The sequence below is a fragment of the Podarcis vaucheri genome, assembly GCF_965113315.1.
Source record: "Podarcis vaucheri genome assembly, chromosome: 4".
Lineage (NCBI taxonomy): Eukaryota > Metazoa > Chordata > Lepidosauria > Squamata > Lacertidae > Podarcis > Podarcis vaucheri.
The window spans coordinates 55,474,433-55,493,712 of record NC_138762.1 but is presented as its reverse complement, the minus strand read 5'-3'; the positions used below and the strand labels follow the sequence as shown (position 1 = coordinate 55,493,712).

Genomic DNA, 19,280 nt, shown 5'->3' with positions numbered 1-19,280 from the left:
TTGGTTCTAAGAACAAGAGCTGTGTGATTCCCTCAGATCATCAGACATTAGTAACTGGAATAGGGCTGCATGGTTCTATAGTGATGGCCTACTGTTCTCAACCTTCCCCCCACCCCACCCTGCCCCATATCTCTCTGGCCACTCCCTACTGTGGAGCTGGTAGCCCCTTTCCCCTGGGATCAATAGTGGAAGTTCAGTTCCAGTGACCTGGAAAAAAAGACATAGGCAAAAAGAAGAGTGGAAGGAATGCTGTGGTGGAAGAAGTGGTAGTGTGTGACATCATGAAGGCAACCAAGGGAGTTGAAAGGACAGAGCAGATTTTGAAGATGTGCAGAAGGCTGCAAGGAGAAGGAGATGAAGGAGGTACTGTAGGCATCTTTCCACTCAAACAGTTGCAGCACTGGACACCAACCAACCAACCAACCAACCAACCAAATAAATCAAGCAAACAAGAAAACAAGCAAGCTATAGGAACCAGCCACAGGGGCTTAATAACACAGTCATTTGAAGAGTTATGAAAGGAATTCATAATTCCAGCTTTTCCTAAGCTGCATTATAGAACCATATGTTTTCTGCCTTCTCTATTTAAAAAGCTGCTAAAAAGATGAGTTCAGTAATAAAGAAAGCTTTTTTGATGTTTTTCACACACAAAATTCATTGCATTCCAAGTTCTAAATATAATACTTTTGAGTAATTTAAGAAATTATGGTGGTCAACATAATTTTTCCAAGATCCAAAGTAAATTCATAGTAATCTGGATACATCGAATGTGTCTGTATACAAAGTGAGACCATTTGTCCCTGCATTTCAGTATCAGCAACACTAACTGGTTGTAGCTCTCCAGGGTTTTGGACTCAGGGCTTTCCCAGCTCTACCTGAAGATGCTATGGACTGAACCTAGATCATTTTTCTTGTCGGACAAGTGCTCCACTATGACCCTTCCACAAACAGATGAGTTTTCTTTACATTTTATTCAACTTCCATTTAAAATAACAAGGGATGCAATCCCAGTTCTACTTATCTGGGAGAAAGCATCTGAGTAGATATCATTAAGGCTGCAGTGCAGGTCACTGATGGTGACCGTGTGTGGACCCTTCCTTAATAAATGACAAGCAGGGGTCATTAGTGTAGTGCCAGCAGAAGCAATGCTGCATATGAAGCCTCTGGCTGACCTCCCCCCCCCCACTCACTGCCCCCTTTGTTCATGTGATGGTGAATGTGATTACCCTTTTCTTCCTCGAAAAGTACATAGAGCTGAAAGCAGGAAGTTGAATCAGGGACACTCTTTCCCGCTTCATCATTCAGCTCTTTGTGCTTTTAAAAGCTCAGATTCATTCTACTGGATCTGTTAACCAGTTCACTTGGAAAAGGGGTGTTTCTGTACACATGCTTTCTTTCTCTCAGGTTGGGGCTGATTCAGGGGAGGGGGATGCCCACAACACTCATTCAAAAATTAAAAAGATGCCCAATGACCTAGAAAGATTGGTGATTCCATCAATAAAGCAAGCAGGAGAAGAGTGCTTGCAAATTAAATTAAATTCCATAGATATAAAGCACTAGAGAATAAAATTCCAATAGAGTATGCCACTTGAAACATTTTATTGTAGTTCAGTTCTGGTTAAAGGAGTTATTTATGAGTTCCTGCCATTTCCCCACAAACAGAGGCTGCAAGCAACCTTCTTCCCAAACCGACAAAGTATACGTCTCATTCCCTATGGCTTAAAATCAACTGCACTCTCTTGCCACAGTCTCACTGTGGAGAAGATGGGTTTCCCCTGCTCTCAGAGCATTAGAAAATATTCTGCTGCTCCCATAGTAGTGTCCTGGTTTTGCATTTAAAAAAAAATCCATTTACCTTAAGCAAACCTCAGAGGATCTGCTTTGCTATGGATAAGCATGCAAGCTTATCTGAACTTCCCTGAACTTCTTTAGTAGCAAAGGGACTTTCTCATTTCACTTAAGGAAACACTTGCTTAATAAGACAAAGACCAAGTGCATCGACTTTTTAAAAAACTTATATGGAATGTTAGTGCTGTAACAGATGAAAATGAAAAACAAAAGTTTGATAGAGCTATTTTCCACCAGAGAGGAGGAAAACCAGGGAAATTATATTTGTGGACAGGGAAAGAGGTTTAAAAAGGCTGTGGGCACACTAGACGATGACTTGGTGGTGTAGCTCAGTTGGCAAAGCATGAGACTTAATCTTAGGATTGTGGGTTCAAGCTCCATGTTGGGCAAAAAGATTCCTGCACTGCATAGAGTTGGACTAGATGAACCTCATGAATTCTATGATTAATTAACTTAGGCTGAAAAATCATGAGTTTCTATTGTTAGCACTGTAATACATTGAAATAATGGCTCAGTCCCAATAGGAAATTTTATTATATTGGCCCCTAATCTCCATAATTAAAATTGCTTACAATTTCTCATATTGATCTGTTAGAATCAGATCAAGTATTTGGAATATAGTGCATAATCCTGTTTAGAACATTCTCCTGAGAAGAGGAAAAGCCTCCCTCCCTCTGGCCTTGAGGGCCTAACCTTGCATTATCTTTTCACCTGAGCCATACTTTTATCTCATTTGGGTTTGACCATTCTTCTAAAGCAAAGTATTTGGTCATCTACATTTATATGTTGTTTGCTAATAAAGTTCGAGGTCAATTTACATGAAAGTTTGGACTGGACATGCGTTTTAACTGAACTGGATAGATACATAGATGAAGAGGCCAGAACAATAATCTCACTAGAGCAATTGTGGAGGCAAAGGACTTCACTGGTTTAAAAACTTATTTGGATAGCTGTATAAAGGACAGGATATTGGGTTATCTTCTTCTTTGGGAGATACCCATACCTTAAAAAATTAAATCAGGCAGAGTGAAATTGGCCCATTTTTTTTAATGTTGTGGCTGGATTTTTCTTGCACTCTTATTCTTTTCTCATAAATATTTCTGCTGAACACGGTTGCATAAAAAGAATTGCTAACCAAAAACCCAAACATCAGGTGCAAATAACCAAAGCCAAAATAGACCAAAGTATCCTGAGGAGCAGTAGCAGTGCTTAGCAGGCACCCATGATTTTAGGCAAGTTACTCCTCTCATAGATCAACAAATATTCATAATAAAGTACAAACTCTGAGTGACCCTGTATATATTTTCCTATTAACTGCAGTCTCCTTTAATGACACGAGTGTGCATATTTACAAGATTCCCTGCAGAAGCATATATCTGCCAGTTTATTTTAACCTTTCATAAGCAGTTTATCCATATTTTCAGGGATGCAGAATGTGGAACATCAGGCCCAGAAGCCAAATTGCAACTCTCCAAACCTGTATTTCTGGACTTCAGTTCTCAGGCTGCATATGCCCTCTCCCCAGGCTACATCCTTCCCCAGCCTTTCTCCACAGCTTCTGCAAGTGCTTTTGTCTGGCTGCAGCTGGAGGGAATCCTTGGACTGTGATAATGCCTTTTGCTGGCCTGGAGGGAAGTGTGTATAGAAACATCTGACTTGTGTGTCACTGGAATGCCACTTACTATACAAAAGTAGATGCAGCTATTGTTCCACCCACTTTTGCCCCAGAGCGCCATCCACTTTTGCTTCTGGACCTCACCCATCACTGGCATCCAGCCCTCATAGGTTTTCCCAAAAAGGAATGTGGCCTTTGAGCTGGAAAAGGTTCCCTTTGTAGCCCTGAACCTCCTTTTTTATGCCTATCTTTTTCCAGATCTGGGATGACAGTAAGCACCACCACAGGGCTGCCAAGACATTGTGCCGCCTGAAATGTGGAACAAATAGCACCCCAGGTGCTATTCCATGTACAGTAGCCAAACAGACTGACAGCTGAATCTTATGGCCACACTGGTAATAAGACAGCCCCATCCACTGCACCTGAGGTCTGAGGCAGGATGCTACTATTCAACTTCCAACAAATAATAAAATCTTGCAGCTGCTCCCTCCCTGCGTCTTATACCTGAGTTGGCCCTGCACCACCCATTTGAATTTTGCCTTAAAGTCCTAATGATAGGTTATATACATAAGGAGGGAAATTGGGGGGGGGGTAATATTGAGCAGAGAAGCAGTGGATGAGGAAAAGGTTAGGCACACTTATCCCCACAGTTTCACTGCTTTAATTTCTCTGCTCTAGCCATTTATTTGTTTTATTGCCCCTTGAATATGGGTTTAATGTACAGTGCTACCCAGTGGCGTAGCGTGGGGGGTGCGGGGGGGCCGGCCGCACCGGGCGGAACATCTGGGGGTTAGGGTTAGGGGGCGCAAATCCACGGGTTAGGGGGCGCAAATCCACGGGTTAGGGGGCGCAAATTACTTCCCTTGCCCCGGGTGCTGACAACCCACGCTACGCCACTGGTGCTACCCCATATGTCACATAGGAGGAAGAAAAATAAACAGACAAATCTTACAAATTGTAAATTACAAATTATACTGTAAATCCCTATCCCTACCCCTCATTATTGCGCTAAATTAATGTACAGTCCCTGGGTTTTAATTTAGTGTTTATTAATGTTTTTGTTTTGCTATATTCAATTTTGTTGTTTTAATTAGATATATTGTAAACAATATATGGGATCTTAATTGACGAAAGGTGGTTTTAAAATGAAATAAATAGTTTACACAATCATAACCAGAGATCTGCATGCTTTTTCAGTCACTTGAATGCTTTGTATGGCTTTAAGATGTAACATGGCAAGCTCTAAACTTGACTTGTTTTGTTTGCAACTTCTGCACTGTCCATACCAGGATAACTAAATTTTCAAGTTGTCATACATGTACAGGCCCCAGAACTTGGGGGGATTTGTGGGTAAATAAATGAATGCAATGTGTGATTTTTTTCAGTTGTCTGTAGTGGATTTGTCAGTTGTCTGTAGTGGATCTTATTACTCATGATCTGATTTCCCCTTACATATGTCATACATACATATATATGTCTCAACAGCTTCTGAAAGTATACCCCATTGTACTTCAAAAAAGATGCACTTGTCCTAATTTTAGAAAATGCAAGGGACTTAGATACTGTACTACAACTACAGTATCAGCAAAAGCCATAAAGTTCAGTACACAAATGGTAAACCCCAAACCTGAATGCCTTTTCACTTAAAAAACCCCCAACACATTCAGAGTGAGGTGAGGAAAGTTCAAAGTATGTGTAATGTATCTTATTACTGTACTCTTCTACTTCTTGCTAGCAGTGTGATACATATCATTTTTCAATTCTACAGTTTGTAAGGAAAGAATTACTTTTCTGAGCATGATGCAGATTCATAGCATGTCCCTATTTAATCGTGAAGTCAAAAGTAGATTTATCTCCGACTTTAATACCCAAATCATCTTAGTAAAACTGGATTTTCATCTGGCTGATTTAAACAGCACTAGCTTAGCCAATGTACTTTATAATAGCCAGAGGATCTATGTAGCTTATATCTGCAATGGAATCTTGTATACAATATGTTGAGGCAATTTACCATATGTAGTGGCAACCCCTGGGAAACACATAGGCTTTTAAAAGTAATTTCTGTTGGCGGGAAAGTTTGTGAGCGCTCTTAGGAAGATTCTTAGGAAGATTTCACCAAGAGAAATTGTTCCAAAATGTTTGCTTTCTGTCTTCTTGATCAGGAGCAGCGATGGAAGCAATACTCCGGATCACTTCAGAAATGATGATTTAACTCACTGTAAATCACCCTGTTGCACTCGCAAGGGTAAATTTTCCAGTGCATGTGTAGTGGGATTCTAAGCCATGCTCACCGGCATGAGAAGGGAGCTAGGGAACAGCGGGTGCGAAGCCCCAAGCTGTCGATTTGTGCGCAAAGTCTTGGACTGCATTTCAAAGCAACTATTGGAAATCCTGCCTTAACTACCCCTATTCACTTGGCCTCACAACCAGCTCGCTTTCCAGGCGAATGTGCCCTTACCTTTACGAAGAGGGAGATGTCGTGCTCTTGTGCCTCTTCCACCGGCGCGGCGAGTGGGATCTGCTCTTCTGCCGCCGCTTCCTCCTCTTCCTCCTCCTCTTCCTTTCCCTGCATGCCATTCACCCCGAGCGCATCCCCGGCCTCCGCAGCCCCTTCGACGGCTCCCTCCGCGGAATTGTCCTGCAGGTGGTTAGTGCGTTCATCAGCATCCTCTCGCGCCGGCTCCGCCGCTCCCGAAGCCGGGGGAGCCTCCTCCTCCTCCTCCTGGGCGCCCGCCTCGAGGTTTCCCGGGGCTTCGCTTTCCTCCGCGCGCGCAGCTTCTTCTTCATCTGCCGGGGTTTCCTCGGGCGCTTCTCCTCCTCCAGCATCCAGTTCCCCCTCAGCGGGAATTTCTCCGCTTGGGGCTTCCCTCTCTTCCTTCACAGTCTCTTCTTCTCCCGCGGGAGCCTCCGGAGGTTCCCGCTGCTCTCCCAACTCGGCCTCAGCCGCCTCAGCCTCTCCGTCGAGCTTTTCTTTTTCGCGCGCTTCTTCGCTCGTCTCTTCTCTTGCATCTCCGCCGCGCTTCTCCTCTTCCTGCTCGCTCTCTCCTATCACAGACTCCCCTCCCTCTCCGACCACCGGCTGCTCCTCACTCGCGCCCCGACTCTGGCCCGGCTCCCCCTCTTGTTGTGGGGGCTCCTCTCCTTCAGAGCTCCCCTCGACCGGCCCCTCTTCACTCGGCCCCCTGGTGTGGAGTGACTCCCCTTCTGGTTGTGGGGGCTCCTCTCCTTCGCGGGTCTCTTCTCCGTCGACCGGCTTCTCTTCGCTCGCCCCCCGAGTCTCCCCCGGCTGCTCCCCCTCTTGTTCCGGCGACGCTTCTGCTTCAGGACTCCTTTCCTCGTTCACTGGCGCCCCCCGACTCTCGCCTGGCTCCGCCTCTTGTGGGGGCTCCTCTCCTTCAGGATTCCTTTCTCCGTCCACTGGCTCCTCTTCACTCGCCTCCCGACTCTCGCCCGGCTCCCCCTCTTCTTGTGGCGACGCCGCGGGAACTGCTGCCTCCTCAGCGTCTCTGCCCCCCTCAGTCTTTTCTTCGCCGGCGGCGCCCGCAGCCGCCCGCGTTTCGTCCCGCTCTGCAGGGCGTCCGGCCGGACTTGCCTCCCCGCCCTCAGGACTGGGGGGCGCCTCTCCATCTTCGCGGCTTTGCTGGCTGCTGAGGCTGCTTTCTCCCGTCTCGTGGCTCTCGCCTTCCTCTTCGCGGGCTTTCTCCTCAGGCGTTACGCGCGGAGCTTCGTCCTCCGCGGAGGTGGAGGCCGGGGGCTCCTCCGTGTCCTCCTCTCCCCTCTCATCCTCCTCCACTGCTCCGTTCTCGTTCCCGCCTTTCTGCCGCGCTTCTTCTTCGGCATCCGGGGCCAGAGCTGCCTCGAGCTGCCCCTGCGCCTCGGCCATGCCGACCTCCTCAGGGAAAGGGCGTTCTTGATTGCAGGTGACAGGTGCGCGTCCCAAGGGCGCCTCGGCTCTCACGCAGCTCCCGCTCCCGCTATGGCGACTGTGCCCTCCTCCCTGCGCTCACACAGTCGGATTAAGTCTGGGACTTGGCCAGCGACAAGGGTCACATTCTCGACTCCCCATCAGGGAGCACGCCGGAGCGGTGCGCGCATGCTCAAGCGCAACAGTTGAAGCTGGCCGTGCCCTCACCTTTCTTGCCTCGCCTGCCAAGAGGGTTTTGCTCCCCGGACTAAGAGAAATTAGGAGGACGATGGGAGTAACAGGACATCTAAGGGGAAGCTGCCAGCGGTGCAAAGTGTAGGGGAATTCAGAGTAGGGCATCGGACAATATTGAGAGAAAAGAGGCCAAAAGGGAGAGACAGGAGAACAGGTGGCAAGAGGCTAAGAACAAAAGGAAACAGATGGGAAAAACTGGGACAGGGGCTCAGGGAGTGGAACACTCTGTCACAAGAGACCAGGGCCCTGCGGGACTTGACATCTTTCCGCAGGGCCTGCAAGACAGAGCTGTTCCACCAGGCCTTTGGCCAGGGCACAGCCTGACTCCCTCCCTTGGCAATCTTAGCGGAGCTCTGGCCCAATGGTTGCCAGTGGCCTGAATTAATTAATTTTATAATGAATGATTTTAGAGTGTTGTTTATGCTATACTTTTATACTGTTTTATTGTTGTTAGCCGCCCTGAGCCCAGCTTCGGCTGGGGAGGGCGGGATATAAATAAAATTTATTATTATTATTATTAGGGATGCCTGGGCTTTTTTCTGCAGAGAGCTCCATCTACACCCTTGCTCCTTCTTTTGCTTTGTTGTTATTTCTCTGTGTCTTGTTGATTTTGTAAAGCCCCAAACTGTTAAAGGTGGGATTTATTAAAACTAGATTAGAGGAACAATTTACATGGCATGTTCTGAAGGCTGGCTGGACAGCGCTTGCATGGGTATATGAATTTCAGTGCACACTCAACACACGATGCAGTGTGCGCTTCACTGTGCCGCCAGCCCAACCCATGCCGGGCAGCTTTGTGACAGTGTTGCAGGTACACGCAACTCAACCCACTGCCACTGTTGGCCAGTTTCTGAAATGCCTTATGGTTCAAAGCGGGCAGGAGTTTACAAAGCAGGACCAACACACACTAGCAGTAAAATGGAATAACATGTTCAGAATTTCCAGTTCTCTGTGCATGCAGTTTCTCACAGCAAACCAGTTGGGTGCCTTTTACTGTGATGGTGGTTCTGGCTGTGTTAGTGGTGGCGACATCCAGATTGTGAATGAACTTGGGATCAACTAAGCAATGTTCTTATGCACCACTTTGGCACATCAGAAACTACCGTAATTTACTGCCTAGGATTCTTCACATTATTTACTGTGTCACTCGGGTGAACATGGACCTAGTGGCAATCTTTTTTTTTCTTCCCTTTTTTGGTGGAGTCCTTACAGTGCAGTTCCAGATACACTTACTCAGAAGGGAGAGGGGCCATGATAGAACACATAACTGGCATGCAGAAGGTCTGTTTCAATCCCTGGCATCTCCAGGTTTGTTCTTTGTTCAGTGATCAGGTGGCAAGTGATGGGCAAGACCATGGGTAGGCCAACTAAGGCCTGGGGGCCAGATCTGGCCCAATCACCTTCTAAATCCAGCCCGCAGGCGGTCCGAGAATTAGCATGTTTTTACATGTAGAATGTGTCCTTTTATTTAAAATGCATCTTTGAGTTATTTGTGGGGCATAGGAATTCGTTCATTCCCCCCCCAAAAAAAAAATATATAGTGTGGCTCCCCACAAGGTCTGAGGGACAGTGGACCGCCCCCCTGATGAAAAAGTTTGCTGACCCCTGGGCAAGACTTTTGCCTTAGGCTCCAGAAAGCTGGTGAATCAGAATAGACAATTCTGGGCTAGGTAGACTAATGATTTGATCTGGTATAAGGCAGCATTTTATGTTTCATTGAGGCTTACTCCCTAAAAATGTGTTTATACTCACCTTATACTCATTATACTCCCCAAGGAATAAGCTCCACTGAATTCAATGGGATATACTTCTAAGTAAATATGTCTAGGATTATGCTGTCAGACTTCTGTTTTATTGCTATCACCATAAGCAAAAGAACTCAAGTTCTGACATATGAAATACTCCTTTGCTTTAGCCCTTTAATCACTACAACTCTGATTTTGTGGGCATGGAACCTATCCAAATACTCAGGTGATATTTTGGCAGTAAAGACTGCACCTAACCTTTGATGTGTTGATTTACAGCAGTTTGGGGTTAAAGGGATTACTATTCCCAATACCAGGGATCTGAAATGAAGTCTCCCTCCCCCCTCGGAATGTGAAGGCTTATAAGGTTTACAATGTGAGAAACAATGAGGAACACAAAACCTACAGTCAGGGTAAATAAATCATATGAAAGGAAACTTTTTAATTGTCTGTGTGAAAGGAAACTTCATATTGTTTGAGGGCCACCTTCTCAGTGTATCACTGAGCAAGGTTTAGCCACTGAAATTCTGGGGTGCTGGACATCTTCTTAAGATGGGCACACTTATTTCTAGCTTGAATCTGACATACTGCATATTCCTTCCACCTTTCCCCATCCAATTCCCTCCTCTCCTTGGCAATAAAAATGGAGTCTAGTGGCACCTTTTGTAAAGTATAGCTTTACATAGTGTAAGATCTGGTGATGGTAGCAGTTGCAACCACAATGCTGATGTTTCCTAGTTCTTCCTCCAAAGAGCCCTTTGGATCAGGCCAATGGTCCATCTTGTGCAGCACCCTGTTATCCCAGTGGTCAGTCAGATGGCTGGCAACATCCACACTGCCATGCGGGGAATCTCTTGCAGGTTATCAGTGCCTGAAGACAGGGCAGCCAAGTCATGTATCCATAGCAGTGGCCAGAGGAGAAATGACTGCTGGGAGGAATACAGAGAAGAGGAACACCATGGTATTGTTGTAAACAAAATCTGCCCTTTTCCCCTTATGGGGTATCCAAGAGCCCCTATAGAGTCCTTACGTGGGTTTCCTATTGTTAGGAGAAAATAACAGAGGCCAACCAGAGAATATTGAGAAGCAAAGCAGCTAGTAAGCCTGATCTTTATTAAAGCTGGTGTAACAGGGTGCTCTCCTCACACGCAGGAGGACCCAGAACACGGTGTGCCTGCCCTTATATAGACATTTTAAATTCCCTGCCCTGGAGCTCAAGACCACCCCTCCATACATCATACATACATCACAGAAGGGGTGTAACCCAAGACCATACCCACATCACAGAAAAGGTGGTCTACAACAGAAATTTGAATGTTGTTGTTTTTCCTGTCTGCCAGGTTATCTGATAATCTGCCCATTCCTTTGAAATGGTGATTACCAATTCCTGCCCTCCCTCCTTGAAGAAAACATTTGGTCAGTTTGGGAGTCAAAATGGTTTCAGGACTGTCTTCCTGTGCTGCTCCAGACATGTGGTCCACATATCTATGTTTGTGCTTGGCTGGTACATTTATGAACATTTATTATATATATAAGACCTTAAATTTTTTATTATAGTAGAAGAAGAGTTTGGATTTGATCCCGCCTTTCACTCCCTTTAAGGAGTCTCAAAGCGGCTAACATTCTCCTTTCCCTTCCTCCCCCATAACAAACACTCTGTGAGGTGAGTGGGGCTGAGACTTCAAAGAAGTGTGACTGGCCCAAGGTCACCCAGCAGCTGCATGTGGAGGAGCAGAGACTCAAACCCGGTTCCCCAGATTACATGACTACCGCTCTTAACCACTACACCACACTGGTACATCTGCAGCAGCAGAAATGGATGCCTTCATCTGCCCCAGCTACAACGAAGTATGTCTCTCCCACAGCCACAGCAGGTGCTGTAAACTTTGAACAGCTTGACCTTACCCCCAAAGGCACACACCTCCATCGTCTCCCGAGACAGATGGGTGCCAACGGACCAGAATGGTACCATGGCATTGCTGAGCAACAAAATTAAAGTTGTGAAATGCACACACATAGTGATCATTAAACTTTATCCTAGCTACATGTTTATTAACAGTGTGATTTGTTAAATCCTATGTTTTTAACTATTCTGTTATCTGAGTACCTCACACTACTCTTGTCAATAATATCGACAGGGAACATGAAAAGCCACAGACTTGACCTCACTACCTTATAAGTGATTCCCAGGATATTAATACAGGTACTTTAATGCAAGGAATTCGTAACTGGTCCAAAATCAAACATAGAACATAAAACCCCATCTGTTCGATGCCTCTAGAAAAATAGGGCAATTGTAACCAGCAGAGAAGTAGGCATCAAATGAGAGAGGGGATTTCAAGGGCAAACTCACATAATCTTGCACTGATTAACGGTATTTGCTTATGAAGTTCAGTTTTTCTTTCATGAAACAATAGATTAGCTTTACAAATACTTGTTAAGAGTCAGCTAGAGTGATATTTGAAGGCAGTTTAAAAATTACCTTTGTACCAAGGAGAAAAATGTAGGACATTGATACTGACATCAGTCTCGTAGAGGTCAGTTAATGACTTTTCACAGCGGTGATTTGGGGTTTATAATCCAGTTAAAGTTAAGAGTTAATTTTAAAGTCCCACTTATTTGAGTAAGAAGTTAAGCATGTTGTTAACTGTCTCCTATGGAAACTAGTGGGCCTTTAAAGTGCTTCATTGCATGATCCTGTGAATAATGTGATGCCTGTGAATATCCTGTGAATAATGTGATGCCATATGGAAATGTCGAACTAAGAGCTTTGGTAGGGGGTGGAGATAGAGCAGAGCAAGATACTATTGCAGGAGATACACACAACTTTCCTCCAGGCTGATCTGCTGCTGTTAGCAACTCAGTATTCTGACAGCAGGATAAAGGTTATGAATGGAATGCAACTTGTATAGTTCCACTGTTGCTACTGAGATTCTGTGTGTAACCTTGCAAGTGAAAGACTAGCTTTGGCAGATCATGTGCATTGTATGCAGAAATGCCCTGTGTTCAATCCATGATACATCCAAATAGGGCTGGGAAATCTTGAGAAATGGACAATACTGAGCTACATGAACTCAAGTTATGACTGAGGATCAGCCAGCTTTTAATGAATTAAATTTAAATTAATCGCATATTTATAATCTGCACTGTTACTTTTAAAAAAATCAAGGTGCTATACAACATATGAGAAAAAAATCAACAAGAGCATCCACAGGTGCATCATTAACATGTCAATAAATCATCAATAAATGGCTTAAAAAATAAAATTCATATTACAAAGGCTTGTCTAAATAGTATAGTTTTCAAAAGACACCTGAAAGAAGGGAGGGTCCCCAGTAAAGGCCAACCAAATCACAGGAGCATGGAGAACCACCAGAAGCGCACCATTAGAGGATCTTTGTGAATGAGGTGGAGCAGCAGATGGTCTTTAAGGTACTTTGGTCCTGGGACTTGATGAATTCACCCCAGTACCTTGAATCTGGCCTGGCAGCAAATTGGCAACCAGTACTGTAATCTGTTCCTGTGAGCAGACTGGCTGCTGTGATCCGCACTAGTTGAAGCTTCCAGACCAGAAACAAGGGCAGCCCCACATAAAGTACATTATAGTAATCAACCCTTGAGGTTACAAATGTATTAGGAATGACAGCTAAAATGTGGAAGCATTTTAGAATTTCTGGATAAAAAGGAAAGCATGTTCATTTTACCATTTCAGCCTTTCGGAGCATAACCGGCTAAATGAAATCAGGAAATGACTTCAATTAGGTTACAAAAGCAACAAACATTTTTAAAGACTAGCAACACCTTAAAGACAGACATACTTATTGTGGCCTAAGTTAACAAGGATTGGAATAGACTTCATCAGATGCATCACATTTCATCCTCAGTCAACAGATGCACACATACACAGAAAGAAATGTCAACTTTGGGGTCAAAAAGCCACGAAAGTCAAGTAGTACAGTCGCTGCTATTTCTATGCAAAGCTAAACTGTGTACAAGATAAGCACGGTTAACTGCTGATAATGCTGTCTTCTAAGCTTTGGTATGCTAATTTAATGCATGTAATGGGACAAGGAAACAGCACTGGTTTGGGCTGAGTCCTAAACAAATGCAATCAAGCCTGCTGATAAATTCTAGTTGACCTGTTTCATGTTGAAGTATCTCTTTGAAGTTTCTTTTGTTGGAGAAGTCTGACTTTCAGGTGCACAGCAGAGATTCCTAGGAGCCTGGGATGTTCCCACCCCACCCGCCATGCTTCAGAATATTGCCATTTTAAAAAATGAAGATTCAAGTTTGTGTATTCTTGTGTCGACAGCAGGACTTACACAGGCATTAAGTTGGCATAGTAAAGCTAAAAAGATTGTCCAGGGTGGGTGGGTGAGATGTGAGAATAAATACAAATAATGATATGAAATTCTTTGGAGATTTTTACGTGTATTTCCTTGGTCATAGGGATGTTGGGTAGGATAAGGAACCACATATTTTTAACGGGCCATTATTATTTAGTATTCTCCATAGGTCTGATCCATTGCACTGACAGCACAGCAGCCACACATGGAAAAATCTTTGTGGGCCATATTTCCCCCTGAAATAGGCATTCATGGGGTGTGTATGCAGGTACCACATCCAGTCATTCTGGGGAATGGGATGCCTGTGACTGATATAATGGACTGATCCAATGATTGCTTGTGTGTGTACAGTGAGGAAGGGGAGTGAAAACTGAGCTATTGCACCCCATAAGGGACCCCCAGGCACTGCATCCACAAAAGACTGGATCCTTAAAAATTCAGTCTGTACTGTATTCCACCAGGCTGTGATTGGTTACTTACTATCTACTTTGACCGAACTAAACCTAGAAATCTTAGGGGGTGGGACTGGAGCAAGGCAACAAAACAAAAAAAGCCATCTGGGTATAATGTTCTCAGCTCCCCCTCAGTAAGCTGATTAGGGACAATCAGCTCCCTTCACAGCTGCTTAAATTCGTCCCACTGAGAAGGAACAAGCATCAGGAGAAGGAAGAAAGGCATTTGTATGAGCAGAAAGTGGAACTAGCTGGAGGAGGAGAAAGAAGGAAAAACAGGGAACGCCACAACATTTCAAGCACATTAGGTATTATTTGGTGTTAACATTATAATTATTTAAATGGCTTTTATCAGCACAATTCTAAACCGTTCAAGAGATTTTGTATTTATATACCAAGTCAGAGAAAGCTGCCTCCTTCTTCTGGTGAAAGGCTCTGAGACCACGCAACCATTATTTGTTACATTTGGTATCGAGCCTTCCCCCCCCCCCCAATGATGCTGAAGATGGCTAACAGCAAAGTAAAATACAAAATGGCAATCAAAAACATAAAACCAGGGCTGGTAAAATATGTTGACCAAAGTGTCACTCAAAAAGCCCATAGGCCATATTCCAACCAGGTGAAAGGACTCAAGGAGGGAACAGAGCAGAGCCTGGGAAAGGTGTGGTGTAGCCTTGGGAGATTTGATCATCTATCTAAGATAGTGAGAAACAATGCTGAACAGCATGGGTGCCTAGGATGGCAGATCCTGGGAGAAGGAAAGTAGCTGCAAGGTGCTGCAGGACAGAACAGTGTGTGCCATGTCTCCGGAATGCAAGCCTGGGCAGGTTACCCAGACAAAAATACCCTCCTCTTGGTCTCAATGATATGCTCCAAAGGAATTTAGCACCAGCTTGGCTGCAAGAGTTGCAGGAAGAAGCCATACAAGACACCATCCAACAGTCTTAAGGACTCCACTCGGGGTTTGTGTTACATCCTTGCTTTTCATCGTACAGTATATGTAAATGCATTGTGTGAATACAATCCCACTGTAAATCAAAGTCACTTTTCATGTAATTGCCCTAACACGGTAAATGAAATGTGCATGCAAGAAACCTGAAACAAAGTGGGCCACTTATCCAGGAGGGAGAAAAAGTGAGGAGGGGGAAAGTCAGGTATGTCACTTAAACTCCTTGGGGGGAAAAGTAGGATATAAATGCAACAAATAAATTTTAAAACAAAACAGAATGCTGCTGTATTGTAAACTGTTTCTCCTTCACCAGCAACCACTAGATGGTAGTGTTTGATCATCTTTTTGAGATACTGAGAAACAATATTGTTCTCTGGTTACTATTTTGGACTAGCCAGTTTCCTTTTTATTATAGAGGAGTTCAGTTGTCTGCCAATTTTTCTTTGTGCGGGTGACCTTCGATAACTCCAGAATTATCTGAATTTTATCAGTCTTAAGCTGCAATCCTAAATATGAGCACTTGTAACCATTCCCCTTTAAGTCAGTAGGACTTGCTTCCAACAGCATGCTTAGGATCACATGATTGCACCTTGACTCTAGGCTCCTTCTAGAGGGGAGTGGTCTGCTTTAAGGCACATAAATTTCTGTTTTTGAGGTCAATGTTTACTTCAGGGCAAATCTTTCTGCATCTTAGACAGAATTCAATTTGTTGGTCCAGATCCTTCATATTTACGAAAGGCTGGGAGAATATTTTTATTATATAAATCCTTACAGAGGTCCAGTAGGGGAATCTCTGCACAACAATACCTAAGGATCTCACCATACATATTACTAAAAGATGTAGCATGTTCCATATGTGCCAACTCCCTGGAGCCCTGGGCAGTGGTGGAGCTAGCTGCTCCGGCACCCAGAGTGGCATGCACCTGGGGGGCAGGGATAGCTGCCCGTGGGGGCAGGGCTAGCATCCCAGGGGGACGCAGCAAGCATCCCAGGGGTGCGCCGCCTGCATCGAGCATCCGGGGGGTGCATCTCAGGGAGTGCGCCGCCCATGGCGAGCGTCCTGGGGAAGGGAGCAATGTCACACACTCCTTGACACCTGGGGCAGGCTGCACCCACCACATCCACTTTCCTCCGCCTCTGGCCCTGGGTGCCCAACACCCACAAAACTCCCCATGAAGTGGCCAGGCACCCACAAATTTTGGTGCCAGGGCCATGCCTGGCACCCACAGCCACAGGGCCAAGCTGGCACTCCTGGCATGCTCAGTCCACATTTTGTGGTTCTACACATTATTATTTTTCACATCAATGTTTTATACTTCTACAATCTTGGGACTGCTACAAGTCTGCTAATGCCCCTCTCTTGTGCTCTGGTATTTTGGCTCCATAATTAGAAATAAGAAGGAATTGTTATTCTTTGCTATAATACCTTCAGACTAGCACAATAATGTTTCACAAACATTTGATTTCTGTCATGTGATATTATGTTCACATTGCAGTGATGCTATCCATTTGCTTTTTGGAAATAGTGAAATGGATATGGGCTTCTAGAGTTACTGAAAGCTATATGGCTATTAAATATAATTAGATTCATGAGACTATATGACATGAAATAAAGCCTGGGGTGCAAACAGAGATGTATCTTCGAACTGCTGATCATTCACAATATTCCCCCATTCCCCCCTCCCAATACCAAACTGATTTTGAAAGTCAAGAGAGCTTCAAAGCAATATAAAGTTTCCTTTAGTTTCAAAATCAGTTTGGTAATTGGGGGAGGGGAAGGGAACCAAACCTTAAAACTTGGATGCATATATGTCTGGGTAGGCTTGCTGAAATAAAAAAAATTAAAGGGTTTAGCGGGCATCTAAAACAGTATAATGAGGGTTCCTGCTTAGTGATAACAGGCAGGGTGTTTCACAGCAAAATGCAGAACCTTGTAAAAGTGCTCGTTCCATAGACCTTGCAGTTGAGTGGGCATGTATGGGACATAACAATCTTCAAGGAAACTTTCACTGGCAGTAACTGCACTAAAAGCCAAGGAGTAGTGCTGTGATTGTCGGCATAAACACTGCAAATCATTTAGTATAAATTATTAAGTTGGATATTACAGTAATTTAAGGTCAGGTATTCTTCTCTCTACAAAATTCATTTCCCTGCAGTCAGGTGTAGTTGTACTAATGTTGCAGGCTGAGAAAAGGGTACTCACAGAAGCAAATAGCTAGCCTTTCTCTGTTTTGAAAGTATAAATAATTTATTTATTATACATCACATTTTTATTTATGGCTATAGGATAAGGTTTCTGCTGGAGTTTTCAACTAGCAGCTTTCAGGATTGTTGTGAGAATCTCATGTATGCCACTGTGAACTCCTTGGAGAAAGGATGAGATGCAAATTCGATCCACAAACTATAACAAACAAGCGGCCATCCAAAAAGCACTCCTTCCGATATACTGGAAGGAATAGGTCTAAACCAGTCTTCCCTAACCAAGTATCTTCCAAATATTTTTGACTGCACCTCCCATAAGTCCTTGTCAGTGCAAGTATGCTGGCTGGGGCTGATGGGAGTTGTAGTCCAAAACACCTGGAGGTTGGAGGACATAGGTTTGGGGGAAGCTAGCCTACACCATGGGGGACAATTTGTGACCCTCCAGATGTTGCTGGACTACAACTCCTACCATCCCTGGCTATTAGTCATGCTGACTGAGGCTGATGGGAGTTGGAGTCCAACAAATATCTACTGTATTTTTCGTCCCATAGGACGCACCTAGTTTTTTTTTTGGGGGGGGGAATAAAGGAAAAAAATTATTTCACCCCCAGGCGCGGGGGAAGCCCAAGCTTCCCCAGGCCCCAGAACAGGCTGCTGCCTGCAAGCCTTGCGAGCCCGGCGGGACCTCCCGCCCAACGCGCAAGGCTTGCGGACACCTTCCCGAAGCACGGGGCGTCCTCCGGAGGGCACCCCGTACTTCGGGATGCAGGCTACCGCCCCAAGCCTCGCGCGCCCGGCGGGACCTCCCGCGGGGTGCGGGAGGCTTGCAGACACCTTCCCGAAGCACGGGGCATCCTCCGGAGGGCGCCCCGTGCTCCGGGCTGCTGCCTGCAAGCCTTGCGAGCCCGCGGGAACTTCCCCGGGCTCGCAAGGCTTGCAGATAGCTTCCTGAAGCTGGAGAGCGAGAGGGGTCGGTGCGCACCAATGCCTCTCGCTCTCCAGGCTTCAGCGAAAGCCTTCATTCGCCCCATAGGACGCGCACACATTTCCCCTTCATTTTTGGAGGGGAAAAGGTGCATCCTATAGGGCGAAACATACGGTACATGGTCACATTTTAGTTACTCCAGCATAAACATTATATTGAAAGAAAACAACAAGCTGCCAGTTAAATATACAGCAGTGGAAGGGTTTGTTTTATTTTATGGAGGGGAGGGCTCTCAGGCAGTGATTCCTGCTGTGAGAATACAGCGTTGCAAGTACCCAAATAAGTACCCCATTTATCATCTGTGGGATATTTTGGAAGGACTGCCCTGGAATCAGATCAATGATTCATGTCAATCCCTGTGATTAAAAACGTAGCCTGTGAAGGCTGGAATCTCAGGTGTTGTTATGATTCCTTGAAAAGGTGATCCTTTGAGGATTAAAAGAGAATTATGCTGCTTTTCCCGTTCGCCTTCCAAAGCGATTCTTTAATTGCTTCTTTGCAAGCGCAGGCACCACGTCGAATAAATTATACCCGTGCTCCTCCTGCCAAGAGGCGAAGTGGGCACTTTGAGATTTACCGTAACGGGGGGAGGAGGAACGCGAGGCGGGGAAGAGGCAATGTGGGCATTGCCCGAACCCAAGATGGCTGCCGCAGCGCCACGGCACTTCAAGACGGGTCACCTGTTGAAGTAAAAGCCCGGGTGTTTCATTGGCTCCGCAGGGCCGGGCCTTGAGCCGTTGACCGCCGCCAATCTAGCCCCCTGGGGCTGAGGGAGAAAGGGTTAACTGTAAGGGCCGGAGCTCCCTCTGACTCGCCGCCTCAGCCAGGCCAGGCCCGAGCCCGAGCCCGACGGGCTTCGTCCCCGCCCCCGGCTCCTCTCCTCAACTCGGCATGGAGAACCGGGGGGGCGGCGGCCGCAGGGAGAGACCGCGAGCCGGAGAAGCGGAAGAAGGCGAGGAGCCGGCAGAGACCGCGGCTG

The 19,280-nt window shown here is 45.5% G+C and overlaps 1 protein-coding gene across 4 annotated transcripts in view; it reads right to left on the bottom strand.

The window, feature by feature from the left end:
• Positions 1-19,280, bottom strand: part of CLIC6 (chloride intracellular channel 6) — a 137,525-nt gene that overhangs the window by 13,882 nt on the left and 104,363 nt on the right. Inside the window, exon 1 of one of the 4 annotated variants that reach the window (XM_082220503.1) lies at positions 5,922-7,533. The exons of the other annotated variants lie outside the window; for them this stretch is intronic. Coding sequence (XP_082076629.1) covers positions 5,922-7,346 — 1,425 coding nt within the window. The 5' untranslated portion in view covers positions 7,347-7,533. Of the gene's footprint in view, positions 1-5,921; positions 7,534-19,280 lie in introns of those variants that run through there. 4 annotated transcript variants of the gene reach the window in all.